Below are 20771 nucleotides of genomic sequence, written 5' to 3' on the forward strand. Positions count from 1 at the left end.
ATATACAAGAGTTTACTAGTAGTCCTTACATCTTGATAAGAATGAATCATCAATGGGCTATCGCCTATTGGTACATTTAAAATGGGCTAAAAGTTTATGATGGGCCAACTTTATAAATAGCCAACAGCCCATCTAACATTTTTTGGACGCCGAATAAAGCATGGCCACTCGGGTAAACCGAACCCGGGTACCCGACCCGTTTATACCCGGTGGTAAGAAGAACCGGTCCCAACCTGTTTATACCCTATTGGTTCTACTCAGATCCACTATTTTTGGCCAACACCGGGTCCTACCTGACCTGTTTTTACCCGGGTAGGAATCGGTTTTAATGGTTAAAAAAAAATTGGTTCCTAATATTAAAATTAGTACAATAACCGGGTATTTACTATTTTGATCGTTGGAACCGGTTATTTGGCATCCAAAATCACTACGAATACCTTTGGGTTGTATTGTTTGATTACTTAACTCGAAAACACTTAAATGAACCCAAAAAACCGCAAAACAAATAACTTACGAAAATGTCGTTTGGAGTGACGAAGAGGAATATACGTTAGGTCTAGCTTTTGTACACGTTAGGATCGAAGACTTACATGGGAAGGGTCCAAGTAATAACTTTGGGAGGGGTTTTTGGTCTCGGGTTAAGGAGAGGTTTGGCGAGGAAATGGGTTATCCAACCGAATGTAAATGTAATGCTCTTAAAGCAAACATCATAAGCATGGCCCAACTAATAGGAAGATTTCACGAAATTTACGACCAACGAATAGACGAGTCGGAAGACGCAAATGACGATGAGCGAGTTATTGAAGAATCAATAGTCGAGTATGATCGAGTTAATGGAAAATCGTTTACCAATCTTGAAATTTGGAAGTTGTTGATGCTCTTTTGTCTGCAGCTTGTAATTTATCATTTTGTATATCTTTCGATCGTTGTATAAACGTTTAAAGATTGTTTGTGTTTGATTTGTGTAAGTTGACAAAGTCAAACGACATCCTTTGACTTGGCCCAACAATTCCAAACGACATCTAGGTATTGCAAACAACATTACTTGTTGTTTGCATATGGTGTCGTTTGAGTGTTACCCAAAGGACATGGGTTGTTAGTTGTGGACAACCTAAACAAGATGTGGTGTCGTTTAGTCATGTGTCCAAATGACACTTCTTGTCATTTAGACCATGCCCATGTCGTTTGACTGCTGGTGTGTTTCCTATAAATACAACATGTCTTGTGGAATGTAAGACTTGGACATAAGGCTTTGTGTGAGAGCGTATCATTTGTATTTTGTACCAAAACTCTCCTGAAATCAATACGTGGAATGTTATCGAGTATTATCTTGTGTTATTGATTGTCGTGTGCTTGGTTTGATGCTCTAACTTGGTTTACGCACTCGTTATTGCATTTGATAACAAGGAATCGTTGTTGTTCAAGATCGAATATGGGCCTACATAAGCTTATAATGGATGTTCAATTGTAGTTAGTATTAGTATGTTAGTTTTAGTTTTAGACTTTTAGTATTTTAATATTAGTATTTATGTGTAATGTTAAGTATGTTTAATATTAATGTTATTTTATATAAGTTGTATATTTAAACATTAAAACATGATTCATTCAAACATTAAATATCAAACAGTACATCCTAATATCCTTAGCTTAAACATTAAAATTAACGAAAAACTTAAACAAATAGCACATAAAGTGGAAGTTAAACACTATCACTACTTTTGACCAGCGGTTCCAGACGACTCGCCCTCCTTTTTCGCTTTTTTAACCGTCCGATGTTTCTCCGTATGTTTTTTAAGCATCGAGTTTGCCACGACTTTCATGAACTTTTCACAATATTTGCATTGAGCCATCTCGGTGTTGTCCCACATAAGACACAGGTCGAAGTGTTTCCGGACCTCTGGGTTTCTTTTGGTTCCAAGAACCAAAACAAAATTCTCGTTGCTTGCAATCGTTGGAGTCTTGGAGATGTGAAAAAAGTTAAGCGATTTTGTGTTTTTGAGAGTTAGAGAAGTGGTGTGGTTAAAACTAAACATTCGAGACCTATTTACACTAAGTGAGGGATATAATGGTAATAAGAAAACCGGTTCCGAATGGTAATTTTTTTTTAAAAAATAGGCATACCCTATTTGTACCCGGTTCCGGATTACACGAACTCGGTTCCTACCCGAATCAGTTACACTGGGTTATTTATAAATCCTTATACCTGGTTCTGGTTCCTACCCAACTGTTCCTAATACCCGGGTCCAATAGTACCTAATTGGGTTGTACCCAGTTCCGGGTACAACCCAAAACCCATTTTGTGCACCTCTACACCCGGGTACATCCATAGGCAAAAGGTCACTCACAGATCGCAAAACGCACTAGTTGCCCGACCTGTCACAAATTCTAATGGAAATCCACCACTCGAAGGCTTACTGTGATAAAACCCTTAGCTCGCACATGGCATTTTTTAACAAACGAGACTCCAACCGACGATCTCTTATAGAGAAAGTCACCATCTAACATAGTTAATATTTTATACATATGAGATACGACATATCTAATCAAACAAGATTATAGACTTTTTAATCAGATTTATTTTACCTGTATAAAACATAACCTTAACTAGAATTGTAATTTATTTCATTTCCGTTATTGTAACTTATTTGATTTCACCTTATTTGAAAGTTATAATATATATTTCTAAGAGTTAATTACAAAAATCATGTCCAAGGTTTGTCGAATTGCATGAGTTCTCGTTTTTTAAAACTTCATGACTAAACTCTTCTTTTAGTGTTATGTTTCAACATTAATCCGTCTAGTCATCATGTCAAAATGCCGTAAGTTAATTGTTAAGTAACTCTTTTAGTGCCTTTCAAATTAAGGCATATTGGTCAATGTGTAATCATGATCAACATGATTTATCAAATGCAAGAGTTTGGATAAATGTACACAAAATCAGTAAAGTAATTTCGAAAGTAAAAAAAAAAAAGGTTATTGGATTTTAATAATCTTAAGTTTCACATGTTGACTGATAATAATCCATACTTTAAAAAATCCCTCCAACGATCCCAACTTGTAAGAATTTGGCCCCCGTTAATCATTTTCTAACATTTAAGAATTTTGTCTCCTCAATAGATTCAAGTACCTGCTGTCTCCTTAAATGATTTAAGTGCACCTATATTGGAAAGGGATCAGTGGGGGTCAAATTCTTACAAGTTAGGATCGTTAGAGGGAATTTTTAAAGTTAAGATTATTATCGGCCGACAGCTGAAACTTAGGATTATTATAATCCAATAACCCCAAAAAAATTAAAGGGTATTGTTTTATACATCTTCTAACTAACATGATACTTTAATAATATCTTTTTTAAATGGTTTCAAGTTGTCTTACAGATCAAATAAAAAATAAAGCATGTTATGAAAGTCAATGAGTTCAAATACATCATAAACTCACCAAAATCACCCAACTTCATATGACCACACCCTATCCAAATTTGTGTAACATTTTTTTTTTCTAAAATCGAAGCCTTCAAACCAAAGAAGCAACAACAAGACATAATGTTGGTTCTAGAATTTATTCTGAAAACCCCTGAAAAGAGTAAAGTAATGAAAGAACACATGCAACTCATCCACTTTTCATTTGTTTCATTAGACCCAACACGCACAATGTCCTTGAAGAGCTTGAAGCTTGAAATCTAGTCCCAAGCGAGGTAAAATCAACGGTCCAACACGTGTTGGATATCGAAAACACTAACCTCACAAACCAATTCAAAGATCTTGAAGGTAATGAATGGATGTCGATATCTTGGCAGTTAGAACATGATCCGACAGTGAATATATATATATACATAGACTTGATGACAGTTATGAAGACGGTTATGGATTTGGTTGGTTGGCGCCAAAACCGTTTGAAAGTGTTTCGTAACAATCATTCCTAAACCTTTTGAAAGTGTTTCGTAACAATCATTCAGTAATCAGTATTAATCAACATAAATTTTACAAGAAAAAGACAGTAAATTCAACAGCAATAACAGTTTCAACTATATCTAACTTGTCTCATGTAGTTTAGATCACACACAGCATATGATTTCCAATTCAATTTGCCGTAGAAACATTTTAACCCTAAAACAGTATTTAAACTATAAAATATAGATGTCGTAAAGTACGTCCCTTGAAAGGGAGGGTGTTTAAGCGCTCAAGCCCAGGCGTCTAGCTAAGTACTTTCTTGCCATGATCGACATTATGATCACTTTTCTCAATGGGATGAGCATCAAACTGCATATTGTTTCATACAACACCGTTATTCCAGGCTCTCATCATATCACTACGCATTTTTTTTTACAAAACACAAGTAACTTAATCAAGTTTACAAGTAAGTGATCACCGGAAGCAACCTCTCTATTCCTACGGGGTAGAGGTAAGGTTGTCTACATCTTACCCTCCTCAGACCCTACCTTAGCTTTGCTATTGGTGGAATTTACGGAGTATGCTGATGATGACGACGACTCTAGTAAGTGATCAACCAATTATATATTATTATATATGTATAATAATGTAAAATCAAAAGTGTTGCCTTTTTTATTATTACATTACATGGGAAAGATAAAATAATAACGTAACTTTAACTTTTTAAAAGAAATTATTCGTTTACTTTTAATAGCAAAAAACTAAGGGTGCAAACGAGCCGAGCCGAGCCCGAGCTTGACCAGGCTCGAGCTCGAGCTCGATTAACTTTATGTGAGCTCGGGCTCGAGCTCGGCTCGATTCGAGCTTTGTTTTCAAGGCTCGAGCTCGGCTCGTTTATATTTTCTCAAGCTCGAACTCGGCTCGGGCTCGGCTCGTTTATTATCTATTAATTAATATATTAAATAAAAATAATATAAATAATAGACTTTTTAGGCTCGTGAGCTCGATAAGTGAAGCTCGGGCTCGAGCTCGTTTACTAAATAAGCTTATTTTTTAGGTTCGAGGTCGGCTTGTAAACAAGTTTGAATAAGCTCGGCTCGACTCGGCTCGTTTACACTAAGGCTCGACGAGCCTAACGAGCTTCACATGTGAGGCTCGAGCTCGGGCTCGATAAACAAACGAGTTTTGTTTTGAGGCTCAAGCTCGGCTCGGACTCGATAAGGCTCGGCTCATTTCGAGCTTTTTCTCGAGCCAATCTCGAGTAGCTCGCGAGCCGCTCGGCTCGTTTGCACCCCTACAAAAAACTATTGATACTATATTTTGGGGGGCATTTCACGTGTAGGATCAAAAGTACTTAAATATTGTGTTAATATGTATGGGGCTAGTATACTTAGTAGAGGCATACTAGGTCCTAAATTCAAACCCCGGCATAAGATTAATTTAGAATTTATTGGAGTAATAGAGTAGCGTTTACGTTAAAAAAAATATTGGCTTGATATGAATTTTTAGCTTTTCTTATGTGGCAATAATTACGTTCATGATACGTAACTAAAATATCAAAAAATTAGTATATGATTCCTTTTAATTATAACAATGTTATTTAGGGCTGTTTGTTTCAACTCTTAATGATTCAGGTCTCTTACTGATTTAGCACTTAATAGTTTCGACTGTTTGTTTCACAAGCAAATGTCTGAATGGTTCAGACATTTGTCTCAGAATGGTTAAGCATTATACTGAGTCTGAATGGTTAAGAACTCTTATCTGAATTTGTCAGATATTTGTCTTTGAATGGTTAAGCATTATAGTGGTTCTTAATGGTTCAGACCTCTTACTTGTTTAACACTTAATGGTTCAGACCTCTTACTTGTTTAACACTTAATGGTTCATACCTCTTGCTGTTTCATCACTTACCCATTTAGTACTTGTCAAACAACCCTTAATTACTTAAGAAAGAACTGAAAATTTAAAAGATTAAATATAGCTTTTTCTTTTGTTTCCTTATTTTATGCATTAAGTTATTTCACTAATAAATATTATATATAAATTTATGATTTATATTTTCTCGATATTCAACTTATTAGTCCTCTAACGAAATTTACCTGTGGTCGCAGCCCAAGGCTTGATGTCCCGCAAGAAGAACCGTCACCACGCGATGAAAGGAGGAATCTGAACCGGATCTTGCCGAGTCTAAGATTAGTAACGCCTAATAGCAAGTGTATATTTCGTATATATTGTAACGATTTGTATTGATCTCTATCCTAAAATAGAGATGCACAATGTAATTATAAATTCAAAGAAATGAATGGAGAGAGAGCATCGAACTTATTCTTTGAACGCCCGTCGTTTCTGACTATGGATTCGACATTAATGATCTATTTTATTTATTTGGTTAATCCACAAGTTTGTATGTTTTATTGATGGTGTTATTTGATTAAAAATTATGTTTCATTGTTTATGTCATTTTTCTAACGGCAAATTTGGATCACTAACGGACCATTTGAGTATCATCGTGCCATCAGCAGAACCACCCGATCATATCCATCTCCACTAGGCAATAATGCCTATACACCAATTCAGGAGGAAACCCAATAAATCTGAGAAAAACCCTCTTTGTGAGAATCAAACCCATAACCTAATGGTCATAAGCTTTATCCCACCACCAAAATACCACTAGGCTATAATAGGATGGTATTGTTTATGTCATTTGCCCCATCCAATGAGGGATGGAATAACTGAATAAGGGATAGAGGTTCTTATAAAGTAGAAATCAATAAATTTTCCATTCACACTTGTCCTACGTACAAGTTCGATGAACGTGTCAGTACATTAGTAAATGACCATGACTTATAGCTTGTCACTCACATTTAATCATATATTTAAACATGAAATAAAATTTATGACATATATACCTCTCACCTAATGTGGATTAATGTAACACAATTATTAGAAATAATTTTAAAAAGTAAATTACAAGTTTTGTCCTTTATGTTTGCATCAAATTTCAGGCGCTGTTCTTTTGGCCAAAAGTTTACAGGCGGTGTCCTTTACCTTTCAAAATCTTACCCGTTTTGTCATTTAGACCAAACCTGGTTAGAAATCTCAGTTAAAAAAGGTCATGTGCAATGCACATGAGGGTAAAATGGTCATTTATTCCCCATTTATAACCCACACCAACCCCTCACCAACCCAAGTTTATCTCTTCAATTCATGACAAATTAACCGAAAATAGCTTATCATGTTAACCATCAATGTCCAACGAAACAAAAGATTGGACTCACAATTTCATATGCTTTGAGTAACAAACCAAATTACAGAAACAATTTGATTTGAGAGCAAGAGTCAAAAACATGACACTTATTCTTCTTGTGTATATTCATCCCCTCCCTGAAACAAAACTCAGATTAGAAGTAAAAATTTAAAGAATCAAGGTTGTCAAAACATCACCACCGTTTTAATTATGTCTGCGAGAATCAAGCACGCAGTCCTTGAAAAACTGTGAGAGTTGAGTCGTGTATAGCTCGTGATCTAACCACATGCCCCATTCTCTGTTGTGCCTCGATGAAAGACTCAACTGATCCTGCAGGTATAACTTTATCCGCACTGCTGTAAATCTCCAATTATGGGCAGCTTGGTTGCCCTGATTTTAGTTGCACTAGTACGTTAGATAGCCTCCTGGTAAACAAACCATTGTTATTTCATAATAGCTCTTCAAATAATCCAATTTAACGTTCTGTAACATCAAGTTTCATAATTATCATCGCTTCCAAACACTATCTTCCACAATAGCAGAAAACCATGATTGATTTGGAGGATGAAGAAAACCCAAAAAAATTTGATGACAGGTAAATTGAAGAGATGAATTTGGGTTGGTTAGGGCTTGGTGTGGGTTATAAATGGGGAATTAAAAGAGTTGAGAGGGAATGACCATTTTACCCTCATGTGCATTGCACATGATATTCTTTAACTGAGATTTCTAACCAAGTTTGATCTAAAGGACAAAACATGCAAGATTTTAAAAGGTAAAGGACACCACCTGTAATTTTTTTACCAAAAGGACAACGTCAGAAATTTGATGTAAACATAAAGGACAAAACTTGTAATTTACTCTAATTTTAAGTTATCCTTTAAGAGAAAATACATATTCATTTTCTTTTAAATATCTAAACTATATAATAAAAGAAACTAATTTTGGGACACTTGTCATTATTCAAAGAAACTAATTTTGGGACACTTGTCATTATTCTAGACCATTCTTAATTGTAGATAATTATTATTAAATTTAAATTATTAAATATCAATTAAATTAATATAAATTTATCAACCCTAAATTATTGGCATAAACTTAACTTCAAATCGTAAAGTCTTATCTAAACTAAAAAGCATTGTTTCACTTAATAGTGGATAAATATGCATATTATTTAATGTTAATGTTATTATTGTTTACTATGAGAAATTATATTAAACAACGTATTAATCAAACCAAATATTTAAAATAGTATTAACCTAATTTAAAAAAATAATAAAAAAATCCATTTTGATTTAGAAAGATTTTTTTAACAATAGATAAACCCGTGTAATACACAGGGTTTTTGAAGATATAACATTCTTTTATTATTTGCTATATAAAATCAGATTTATTCAACCCGTACAATATTTAAAATAGTATTAACCTAATTATATATATTTATATATTTTATTTATATTGAATATCAATAAAAAATGGTTTTAAGGAATTAATAATGGATTTTAAAAAATCAATTTAAATACATATTTATAGAATTACCATAATAAACTTATCTTTAACAAACATTTTAGACTTTTATAAAATCAATTTAAATACATATTTATAGAATTACCATAATAAACTTATCTTTAACAAACAATTTAGACATAGTTAGGGGCGGGGAGTGAAATGGAGATAAGTTAAATAAATCAAGGAGTAAAATGGTTATTTTTAAAGGTTTGAGACAAAACCGTTAAAGTGACCAAACCACAGGGAGCAAAACGAAAGTTTACTCAATTATAAATAAACATATTAGTTGTATTAAATTAAAATAAAATCAGTTTTTTTAGATACAAAACTGTTATTAGAAATAAGGTTTGTTACCAATTTGAGAAAGTAAACGCTCACAATTTCACGTAATATAATGCATTTTTAAAAAGAAAATTCTTAACTTAACGCATTATTGAAGGCTCAAATTTGGCACCAAAATACCTCATATATAAGAGTTTATCTTCTTATTCACATTATACTATAGTTAGAACACATGAACTGATATTAGTTAATATGTCTTTGAACAACCACATACACAACATATCAAACACATGAACTTAAATCAACAAACGATTCAACAAAACAAGTCTATTCATGTCTAATACGAGTTAAAACTCAAAATGAATATAATAACACAAACCCTACACATAGTTGTGGATCACGGGTGATTAGCCATGCATACTCAATTACTCATGATGGAGTTGAAGAAAATTGATTTAGGGAAGCAATACTATGGTACGTAGAGCTGCACTTGAACTAAACGTTCAGCGAATAGTTCATGAATCATTTAGTGGGAAGTTCGTTTGTGTTCGTTCGTTTAATAAACGAACAAACCCGAACAAGATATTTCGTTCGTTTAGTTAAATGAACAAACATGAATAGAGGTTGTGTTCATTCGTTTATGTTGGTGAACGTTCGGTAATGTGTCCGTTTATGTTCGATAGTTCATTATTATATTTTATTTAAATACTTCAAAATTCCAACAATTAAAAAATTTAATAAGTATCGGGTTATTATATATTTTGTTCATGAATGTTTGTTTTTGTTCGTTTGTTTCCATTTGTGTTCGTGAACATTAGTTTTTGTTCATGAACGTTGGTTTGAGTTCGTTACCTAGAATTAATTAGCAAATGAACACGAACACAACTATTTCCTTAATGAATGAACATGAACATAAATTCTCGTTCGGTAAGTATTCATGTCCGCTAACATTGTAGTATGGGGTGGCATATATTATATTTCGGTCATGTTTCTTAGCTTCCTTTGTTTAGTTCTTCCTCACAAACGTCCATGGTTGTTGCTTTCATTGCAATCTCCAATATTTGCATGTAATCTCCACTGCTATCCTGCAAATATAAACCTACCAAAGTCACCGGTTTCTTGCACAATTAGTCAAAATTCACACAAACATCAAATTCGTGCATCAGATCTCCAACTTTCTATATAATTGTCAAATTTTGCTTGTAACTTATTATTTACTATTCAATTTTGTTGTTTCTTAGACCACACAGTGTGGAACGACTTGAATCTTGGGCGTTATTCGACACATGTATGACACATCAGCGGTGTCAGAAAAGTGACGTGGAGGAAAGTAGGAGGGTGTGGGAAGGGGCACGGAAGAAGGGGGTTTTAAACCATTGCATGCAAGTTAAAGGGAGAGGCTTTAAAGCCACCCATATGACTAGGGGCGGTTCTTAATAGAGGTGTGGCAGGGCCACGACCCGGGCAAGTTTTTCGGCAGTAGTGCTAATTTTCCGAATTTCATTCGAAATTTTTTATATATACTATGTTTGGCCTGGGCTTGCCCGGGCTTTTTTAGTGCAAGTGTCTTTCGGCCCTGTCACGTTCAACGAACAAGATCCGCCACTGCATATGACGTGACGCCTAGGTAAATCTGACGTGGCGTGATAAAGTCCCTAGAGGCTTTATACCACACCCTCCAGCCTAACCATTGTCATCCGTTATACATCACCCTGACTTGTGTAATTTAGGTTTACAACTTGAGATATCTAATTCCTTACTTAAAAGATAGACAAAGAAGAGAAGAAAATAACAATTTTGTTTTTTTTAAATAAATGTTCACATTTACAATCAACAAGTTCATCTATATAAATAGTAACATGAAAGATAGTAACCTTTTCTTTTACATGTCACAATGTTTGCAGTTGGCCAATTGTATTCTTAGACATTAAAAAGAATAAAAGTGTCTATGACATGAACATAAAGTTGTCAATAATTCAGAAAATTGATGTTGTGTAAAATAAGGAGTTAATTAGTGAAGTATGAATCAGATTACTTTTTTAAAGTAAGTTTAGTTCATATATAATTGCAATTAAATTAAATTTATGTATTACGAAGAGTATCTTATGTACTTTAGAATTCTGACATGACTTCATATTGACTATCTTACCCAAAATAGAATAAGTTTTGTTGGAAATTTTAGTGAGAATGTGTTTTTCGCTAAATGTTTTGAACACCCATAATTATATTTTTATATGTATTGTATAAATAATTATTCATGGGTTTGTGTTCTACGTTGTGAGAGCAACATAACGAACCAAACTATGTTTAAAATTGAGATAAGATGAATGAAATACAGAAGCTTAAAGTTTAAAGATGAGGAAAGTGGATTAAGCTTTGTCACTTGTCCCATATAAGAGGGATGATAAAACTTGAAATGGTTTACAAGGAGTGACACCCATTGTGTATTGTGTTCCTTAAAGGCAAACACTAACTCACAATCGAACTCGCACACACGTGAACAATATCTTGTTTATGAAAAACATTAATGGGTTGAATAAGTCTTGGTGGATTATAAAATGAATATTGTTTATTCATTCTTTATATACGAGAAAAATCACGCACAATAAATACTCTCTAAATTTTAGAAAGTTAGGAGTACTCTTATGACCTTGTTTCACATCTTCACATTATTCCATATAATCAAAGACTAGGAAAACATAATCTATTTAATCGATTCATCCTAAATCTTAATGATTCTTCGAGTTTTATAATGAACACGAAGAGCAGCATTGAAGAATCTTATGAACTTTCACTTGGAATCGAAACCTTATACTAATACTTATGTGTGGATTTCAAGTATAGACAATAATTCAGATTTCTCATAAAAATTAACCCGATTAAAACATCAATTCTTTTCTAGATTTCTACAGAAAGCGTGAACAGTAAGTTCATAATTTGGTTTTCCTCAATATTTTAGTTTTCCAGTTTAATTCCAAACATAAGGAAAACTAACAGAACTTACGTAAGCAACATATGCTCTGATACCACACGTTGATCAGTTCTGTTAATATGTAATGAATGAAAACATATAAATAATACCTGTTACAGCATCCAGAGCAGCAGATAATCCAGTGATTGATGCAAACATCGATGTAGACATGAATGTCAGCTTGATCCAGTACCTATTTAGGATGAATATGATTGATGGTAGTTCCAAGTTCTTTAGAGTTAAAGAATTCGTAATATGAAGAAAGAGAGACGAGGTCAAGGTTATGCGATGTTATTGTTAGAGTCTAAACTAAAATTCTCTCTAATTATCTCCTTAAATACACGCAACGAAAAACCTTATTAGTTAATAAGAATAAATCAGTCGATCAACAATTACCGACTAATACATTATATTATAATTATATTATAAGTATACTTATATTTTGATCTATTAGTATTATTATAATATAATATAATATAAGTATTTAATCTTACATAAAGTATTTAAAAAAATATACATAACCACCTTTAACTTTTATGGAAAGACCGAAGAGTAGGGAGGCCACTAGTCCTAGTAAAAACACGTGAATATGACAGTAGATACACTAAACGACAAACACCAACACTCCCACCACCTTCTCCGGCGAGTTTAACCACCGAACATCACACTATATTCTTTGATGGCTTTTCGTGGGACGTAGGTGATGTTATGTTCACCTAGTTCCACTGCCCATTTTGCCAACCTTCCTGAGTTCTCAGTTTTTTCAAGCACATTCTTGACAGGTTGGTCAGTGACCACTTGTATAGGATGTGCTTGGAAGTATCTTCTAAGCCTTCTGGCTGTTTGGACCAGGGCTAGAGCGAGTTTTTCAAGGGGAGGATATTTGGTTTCAGCTAGTTTTAGAGTTTTGCTGAAAAAATAAACGGGTACCTGAGCCTTGTCTCTTTCAATAGTGAGAACTGCACTGATGGCTTCGTCGGCAACTGAAAGGTACACCGATATGAGCTCCCCAGTTTCTGGTGCTGCGATATCAGGTAGGGAAGCTAAGTGCTGCTTCATTTGATTGAAAGCTTCTTCAGCTTCATTGGTCCATCTGAAATCTTTTTTATCTGAGCAGTTCTTGAGCGTTTTGTAGAATGGTAGAGACCTTTCGGCCAGTTTTGAGGTAAAACGCTTCAAGGCTGCAAGCTTACCGTTCAAGCTTTCAACCTCCTTCTTGGTTCTCGGTGGTTTAGCTTCAAGGACAGCTTTTACCTTGTTAGGGTTGGCTTTGATACTTTGCTTTCCAACGATGTGACCCAGGAATTTTCCTTCATCAAATCCAAACGAGCATTTTTCCGGGTTAAGCTTCATGTTGATCTTTCTAAGGTTTTTGAAGGTTTCTTGGATATCGTCAAGCATTTGGTATTCCGTTTTGCTTTTGATCACCAGGTCATCGACATATGCCTCCATGTTTCTACCAATTTGGTTTTCAAAGGCCTTATCGACGAGTCGTTGGTAGGTTGCACCCGCATTCTTGAGGCCAAAAGGCATCTTTTGGTAACAAAAAATGCCCTTGTCTGTGTGGAAAGCTGTCTTTTCTTCATCCTCCTTCTTCATGAGGATTTGGTGATAACCTTTGTATGCATCGAGAAAACATTTAAACGGATACCCTGTGAGAGAATCAACCTTGAGATCAATTTCTGGGAGCGGGTAGCAATCCTTGGGACAAGCCTTGTTAAGATCTTTAAAATCTATACACATTCTCCAAGAGTTGTCGGGTTTTCTGACCATAACAGGATTTGCAATCCATGATTGGTACTTGACCTCTCGGAGAATGCCAGCTGATACAAGCTTTTCAACCTCTTGGCAAGCTGCCAGGCTTCTCTCGGGTGCCAGGCTTCTTTTCTTTTGAACCACCGGCTTGACATTGGATGGTATCCTTAACTCGTGTTCAGCAATGTTTCGGGGGATCCCAGTCATATCTTCAGGAGACCAGGCCAACACATCACTGTGATGCTTCAGCAGCTTTTCAAGGTATGAAAGAGTCTCTTGGGAAAGGTTGGGGTTGACCCTTATTCGTTGCTCAGGGTATTTAGGGTTGATGACTAACCCTTGCTTGTCTTTCTCACCATTCGAACTTTCCCCTTCGATTAGATAAGCTTCCTGAGAGGGTTGAAGGGTTGCAATTCCTCTTTCAGTGGGAAATTTGACAGTGCCATGGCCAACAGACACTGCCATGTAGAATGCACATTGTCCGGGCCTCCCTATGATTACGTCATAGTTGGAAGGGATGTTGATAACCACGAAGGTTAGTGATCGGGTCCTTTCCTTTGATCCCTCCTTAAAACAGACATCAAGGGTTATTTGCCCCAAAGGCTTCAGGGTTATATCGGCGATACCTTTTATGGAGGTCCCGGAGGGTTGGAGCCTTGAACGCTCCGCATCGCTTAGTTGGTTGAAAAATTTCTCAAACATGATTTCAGTGGCTGCTCCCGTGTCTATGTATGCTTTGCATGTTTGTAAGGTGCCCACGGTGGCTTCAACCACAAGGGGACCAGGAAGTGGGTCCTTCCTTGTTGGGGGGGGGGAGCAGACACACTGAAGCTCCCAATCTTCCAACCGTCGCTTCTTGTAAGGAACCTTTTCATCAGAATACACCATGTTTACTTCCTTCCCTTTGCCTTCAGCCATTTTATCTCGAACCCCTTTTACCAAATGAGCGAGCTCTCCTGACTTAACAGCCTCTTCAATCCTCTTTTTCAGTTGGAAGCAATCATTGGTGTGATGTCCCTTTTCTTCATGGAACTCACAGAACTGAGTGGAGTTCTCATTTTTTCGACTCTTGGGGAGAGGCCGGGGAGGTCTAAAGTTTTGCTTGACTTCTTCTGTTGCCAGGATTTCTTGAGGGGTTTTGGTGAGGGGAGTGAAACTCATGCCTTTATCTCTGCCTGAAGGGTTTCGCCCTTCAACCCTTCGAGGGTCTGAACCCTTTGGGCGTCTGTCGTAAGAGTTAAAGTTTCCTCTCTTGAATATCAATAAAAAATGGTTTTAAGGAATTAATAATGGATTTTAAAAAATCAATTTAAATACATATTTATAGAATTACCATAATAAACTTATCTTTAACAAATATTTTAGACTTTTATAAAATCAATTTAAATACATATTTATAGAATTACCATAATAAACTTATCTTTAACAAACATTTTAGACAGAGTTAGGGGCGGGGAGTGAAATGGAGATAAGTTAAATAGATCAAGGAGTAAAATGGTTATTTTTAAAGGTTTGGGGCAAAACTGTTAAAGTGACCAAACCACGGGGAGCAAAATGAAAGTTTACTCAATTATAAATAAACATATTAGTTGTATTAAATTAAAATAAAATCAGTTTTTTTAGATACAAAACTGTTATTAGAAATAAGGTTTGTTAGCAATTTGAGAAAGTAAACGCTCACAATTTCACGTAATATAATGCATTTTTAGAAAGAAAATTCTTAACTTAACGCATTATTGAAGGCTCAAATTTGGCACCAAAATACCTCATATATAAGAGTTTATCTTCTTATTCACATTATACTATAGTTAGAACACATGAACTGATATTAGTTAATATGTCTTTGAACAACCACATACACAACATATCAAACACATGAACTTAAATCAACAAACGATTCAACAAAACAAGTCTATTCATGTCTAATACGAGTTAAAACTCAAAATGAATATAATAACACAAACCCTACACATAGTTGTGGATCACGGGTGATTAGCCATGCATACTCAATTACTCATGATGGAGTTGAAGAAAATTGATTTAGGGAAGCAATACTATGGTACGTAGAGCTGCACTTGAACTAAACGTTCAGCGAATAGTTCATGAATCATTTAGTGGGAAGTTCGTTTGTGTTCGTTCGTTTAATAAACGAACAAACCCGAACAAGATATTTCGTTCGTTTAGTTAAATGAACAAACATGAATAGAGGTTGTGTTCATTCGTTTATGTTGGTGAACGTTCGGTAATGTGTCCGTTTATGTTCGATAGTTCATTATTATATTTTATTTAAATACTTCAAAATTCCAACAATTAAAAAATTTAATAAGTATCGGGTTATTATATATTTTGTTCATGAATGTTTGTTTTTGTTCGTTTGTTTCCATTTGTGTTCGTGAACATTAGTTTTTGTTCATGAACGTTGGTTTGAGTTCGTTACCTAGAATTAATTAGCAAATGAACACGAACACAACTATTTCCTTAATGAATGAACATGAACATAAATTCTCGTTCGGTAAGTATTCATGTCCGCTAACATTGTAGTATGGGGTGGCATATATTATATTTCGGTCATGTTTCTTAGCTTCCTTTGTTTAGTTCTTCCTCACAAACGTCCATGGTTGTTGCTTTCATTGCAATCTCCAATATTTGCATGTAATCTCCACTGCTATCCTGCAAATATAAACCTACCAAAGTCACCGGTTTCTTGCACAATTAGTCAAAATTCACACAAACATCAAATTCGTGCATCAGATCTCCAACTTTCTATATAATTGTCAAATTTTGCTTGTAACTTATTATTTACTATTCAATTTTGTTGTTTCTTAGACCACACAGTGTGGAACGACTTGAATCTTGGGCGTTATTCGACACATGTATGACACATCAGCGGTGTCAGAAAAGTGACGTGGAGGAAAGTAGGAGGGTGTGGGAAGGGGCACGGAAGAAGGGGGTTTTAAACCATTGCATGCAAGTTAAAGGGAGAGGCTTTAAAGCCACCCATATGACTAGGGGCGGTTCTTAATAGAGGTGTGGCAGGGCCACGACCCGGGCAAGTTTTTCGGCAGTAGTGCTAATTTTCCGAATTTCATTCGAAATTTTTTATATATACTATGTTTGGCCTGGGCTTGCCCGGGCTTTTTTAGTGCAAGTGTCTTTCGGCCCTGTCACGTTCAACGAACAAGATCCGCCACTGCATATGACGTGACGCCTAGGTAAATCTGACGTGGCGTGATAAAGTCCCTAGAGGCTTTATACCACACCCTCCAGCCTAACCATTGTCATCCGTTATACATCACCCTGACTTGTGTAATTTAGGTTTACAACTTGAGATATCTAATTCCTTACTTAAAAGATAGACAAAGAAGAGAAGAAAATAACAATTTTGTTTTTTTTAAATAAATGTTCACATTTACAATCAACAAGTTCATCTATATAAATAGTAACATGAAAGATAGTAACCTTTTCTTTTACATGTCACAATGTTTGCAGTTGGCCAATTGTATTCTTAGACATTAAAAAGAATAAAAGTGTCTATGACATGAACATAAAGTTGTCAATAATTCAGAAAATTGATGTTGTGTAAAATAAGGAGTTAATTAGTGAAGTATGAATCAGATTACTTTTTTAAAGTAAGTTTAGTTCATATATAATTGCAATTAAATTAAATTTATGTATTACGAAGAGTATCTTATGTACTTTAGAATTCTGACATGACTTCATATTGACTATCTTACCCAAAATAGAATAAGTTTTGTTGGAAATTTTAGTGAGAATGTGTTTTTCGCTAAATGTTTTGAACACCCATAATTATATTTTTATATGTATTGTATAAATAATTATTCATGGGTTTGTGTTCTACGTTGTGAGAGCAACATAACGAACCAAACTATGTTTAAAATTGAGATAAGATGAATGAAATACAGAAGCTTAAAGTTTAAAGATGAGGAAAGTGGATTAAGCTTTGTCACTTGTCCCATATAAGAGGGATGATAAAACTTGAAATGGTTTACAAGGAGTGACACCCATTGTGTATTGTGTTCCTTAAAGGCAAACACTAACTCACAATCGAACTCGCACACACGTGAACAATATCTTGTTTATGAAAAACATTAATGGGTTGAATAAGTCTTGGTGGATTATAAAATGAATATTGTTTATTCATTCTTTATATACGAGAAAAATCACGCACAATAAATACTCTCTAAATTTTAGAAAGTTAGGAGTACTCTTATGACCTTGTTTCACATCTTCACATTATTCCATATAATCAAAGACTAGGAAAACATAATCTATTTAATCGATTCATCCTAAATCTTAATGATTCTTCGAGTTTTATAATGAACACGAAGAGCAGCATTGAAGAATCTTATGAACTTTCACTTGGAATCGAAACCTTATACTAATACTTATGTGTGGATTTCAAGTATAGACAATAATTCAGATTTCTCATAAAAATTAACCCGATTAAAACATCAATTCTTTTCTAGATTTCTACAGAAAGCGTGAACAGTAAGTTCATAATTTGGTTTTCCTCAATATTTTAGTTTTCCAGTTTAATTCCAAACATAAGGAAAACTAACAGAACTTACGTAAGCAACATATGCTCTGATACCACACGTTGATCAGTTCTGTTAATATGTAATGAATGAAAACATATAAATAATACCTGTTACAGCATCCAGAGCAGCAGATAATCCAGTGATTGATGCAAACATCGATGTAGACATGAATGTCAGCTTGATCCAGTACCTATTTAGGATGAATATGATTGATGGTAGTTCCAAGTTCTTTAGAGTTAAAGAATTCGTAATATGAAGAAAGAGAGACGAGGTCAAGGTTATGCGATGTTATTGTTAGAGTCTAAACTAAAATTCTCTCTAATTATCTCCTTAAATACACGCAACGAAAAACCTTATTAGTTAATAAGAATAAATCAGTCGATCAACAATTACCGACTAATACATTATATTATAATTATATTATAAGTATACTTATATTTTGATCTATTATTATTATTATAATATAATATAATATAATATAAGTATTTAATCTTACATAAAGTATTTAAAAAAATATACATAACCACCTTTAACTTTTATGGAAAGACCGAAGAGTAGGGAGGCCACTAGTCCTAGTAAAAACACGTGAATATGACAGTAGATACACTAAACGACAAACACCAACACTCCCACCACCTTCTCCGGCGAGTTTAACCACCGAACATCACACTATATTCTTCTTAACTACTTCGGTTCTGCAGCCTCTGGTTGTACCTCACCATCGACTCAAGCCGTTGTAACTTCAGCTGCTGCTTAAACCTGCTAATGAAATCATCAGCTTTTGCATCCACTTCTTCATCCACATCATTACTCCCCCTCACCCTCGCCGTCGCCGGCCGCCGCAAGTCAACATCCTCACCGTCGTCTTCTTCGTCGTTGGCCGCCATTCTCATCTCGCTGCGTGACTTCTTCATCTCCCCAGATAACTTCTTCTTCTTCTTCTTAACCGTTGTCTTCTCGGACTTGCTTCGGATCACGTGATGCTGCTCCGGGTTATGACCCGGATCCGTATCCGTATCCACAGTCTCCGGTGGTTGGAAAGAGAGTTTGAACGATCTGACTCGGTCTAGGAACGAAGGAGATCGGCCGAGTTGACCAGGTGAGTCGGAGGTGAGTTTTATGGATTTAACTCGTTCAAAGAAAGAAGGATAGTGGGTGGGTTGACTCAGAGCTTGTGTTTCCGGTTCCGATGGGTATAACTCGTGGGCGTGAGTTATCTCTGGTGGAACTGGATTAGCATGGATTGACTGAGCGAGTCGACTGGTTGAACTGTACGTCGCCGTTTTGGATTCAGATTCAGATTGAGACGGATACAGGTATTGAGATTCTGCTACGGAGTAGGATGGGAGCTTGAAGGATCTGGCTCGATCGAGGAAGGAAGAAACTCTAGAGATTCGAGTGGGTGGAGTATGATGTTCGTGAGAATAATGGTTGTTGTTGGTGGTGTTGTTGTTTGAAGCTATGAAGATGGTGGCGATGATGAGATTTGCAGCACAGAAAAGAACAGTGGGTGTAAACCAGGCAGCCATGGAAGCCCACATGGAAGCAATCGCCATGGAAACCATCTGTGTTTGTTTGGAATAGTAATGTAATGAGATCGATGATGTATGTAGAACATGGGAACCGTTTATATATATACCTACCATTACATCCTTACAAAATAGCTCTATTATTTTTATTCAAAATAAGCTTTATATATAGTAGGGATTGGTTAACGTACAATATTCCTTAACGTACGATGTGTACTAGATGAAATTACGTATATTATAAAACTCAAAAACCCTAATCACGCATCATAGGCGGTGATGAGGGTGGGCGGGGAGGACCACCGCACAGGGCCCGTGATTCGAGGGGCATGTGTTTTTTATATAAAATCCGATATATATGTTAATTTTTTTTTAAATAGTATACTTATACCAACTCCAACTCCAAGATATGCCCATTTACAAAACAATTTTTATGGTTTGGAAGTTAGCCCATTGGCGTTAGCTTTAGTGAGCCCAATACCCATTTGATTTTAAAATTAAATAATAATAATAAAACTTTACGGAAAGGGCACATTTTTTCGAACTCGAACAAGGTACATGAATTCTCAGAGACGCCTCTGTCACGCACATTAAAAACCATAATCACGCACGCATGTACAAAATCAGAAATCACGCATGAGGTAAAAAACTTAATCACGCATGTTATATTTTCATAGCGTACGTTAAGCAAAATTATACAATACACCTTCATTATATATTAAAGATAGTTTACAATTTGAATTTATTGTATTTTTTGGGTTATATGTTAGGGTTTTTTAAATACATTTTTAGGCTATTTGTATCTGTCATGGGAAATTCACAACATTAGCTATTGACTAGTAATTTTTAAAAATTAAGATGGTTGAAAGCCCTTCAAAACTTCTTTCAGTGAAGAATAAAGCCGTTAGAGCCATTTTTTGGAACGTGTCACATACTGGTTGATCTTTGCCGAAAGAACATTTGAAGAGCTTTTAACCAGCTTGATTTTTGTGTGAAGGCTCGTAAAGAACCTTCTAATGGCTATTCTTGAAAAGTTAA

The 20771-nt window shown here is 35.2% G+C and overlaps 1 protein-coding gene across 1 annotated transcript; it reads right to left on the reverse strand.

Annotated features, from left to right (window-relative positions):
• Positions 1–12365: 12365 nt before the first annotated feature.
• On the reverse strand, positions 12366–19825 carry LOC110934203 (pathogen-associated molecular patterns-induced protein A70). The gene is made up of 2 exons (XM_035988813.1): positions 18863–19825; positions 12366–12546 (listed from the first exon to the last, which is right to left on the reverse strand). Exon 1 carries the CDS (start codon positions 19770–19772, stop codon positions 18888–18890), a length of 885 nt encoding a protein of 294 aa, XP_035844706.1. The 5' UTR covers positions 19773–19825; the 3' UTR covers positions 12366–12546; positions 18863–18887.
• Positions 19826–20771: the final 946 nt, after the last annotated feature.

This window comes from Helianthus annuus, chromosome 4 (assembly GCF_002127325.2).
Source record: "Helianthus annuus cultivar XRQ/B chromosome 4, HanXRQr2.0-SUNRISE, whole genome shotgun sequence".
NCBI classification, from domain to species: Eukaryota; Viridiplantae; Streptophyta; class Magnoliopsida; order Asterales; family Asteraceae; genus Helianthus; species Helianthus annuus.

Coding starts and splice junctions, on each gene's coding strand:
- LOC110934203 (XM_035988813.1), bottom strand. CDS start 19,772: ATGGTTTCCATGGCGATTGCTTCCATGTGGGCTTCCATGGCTGCCTGG.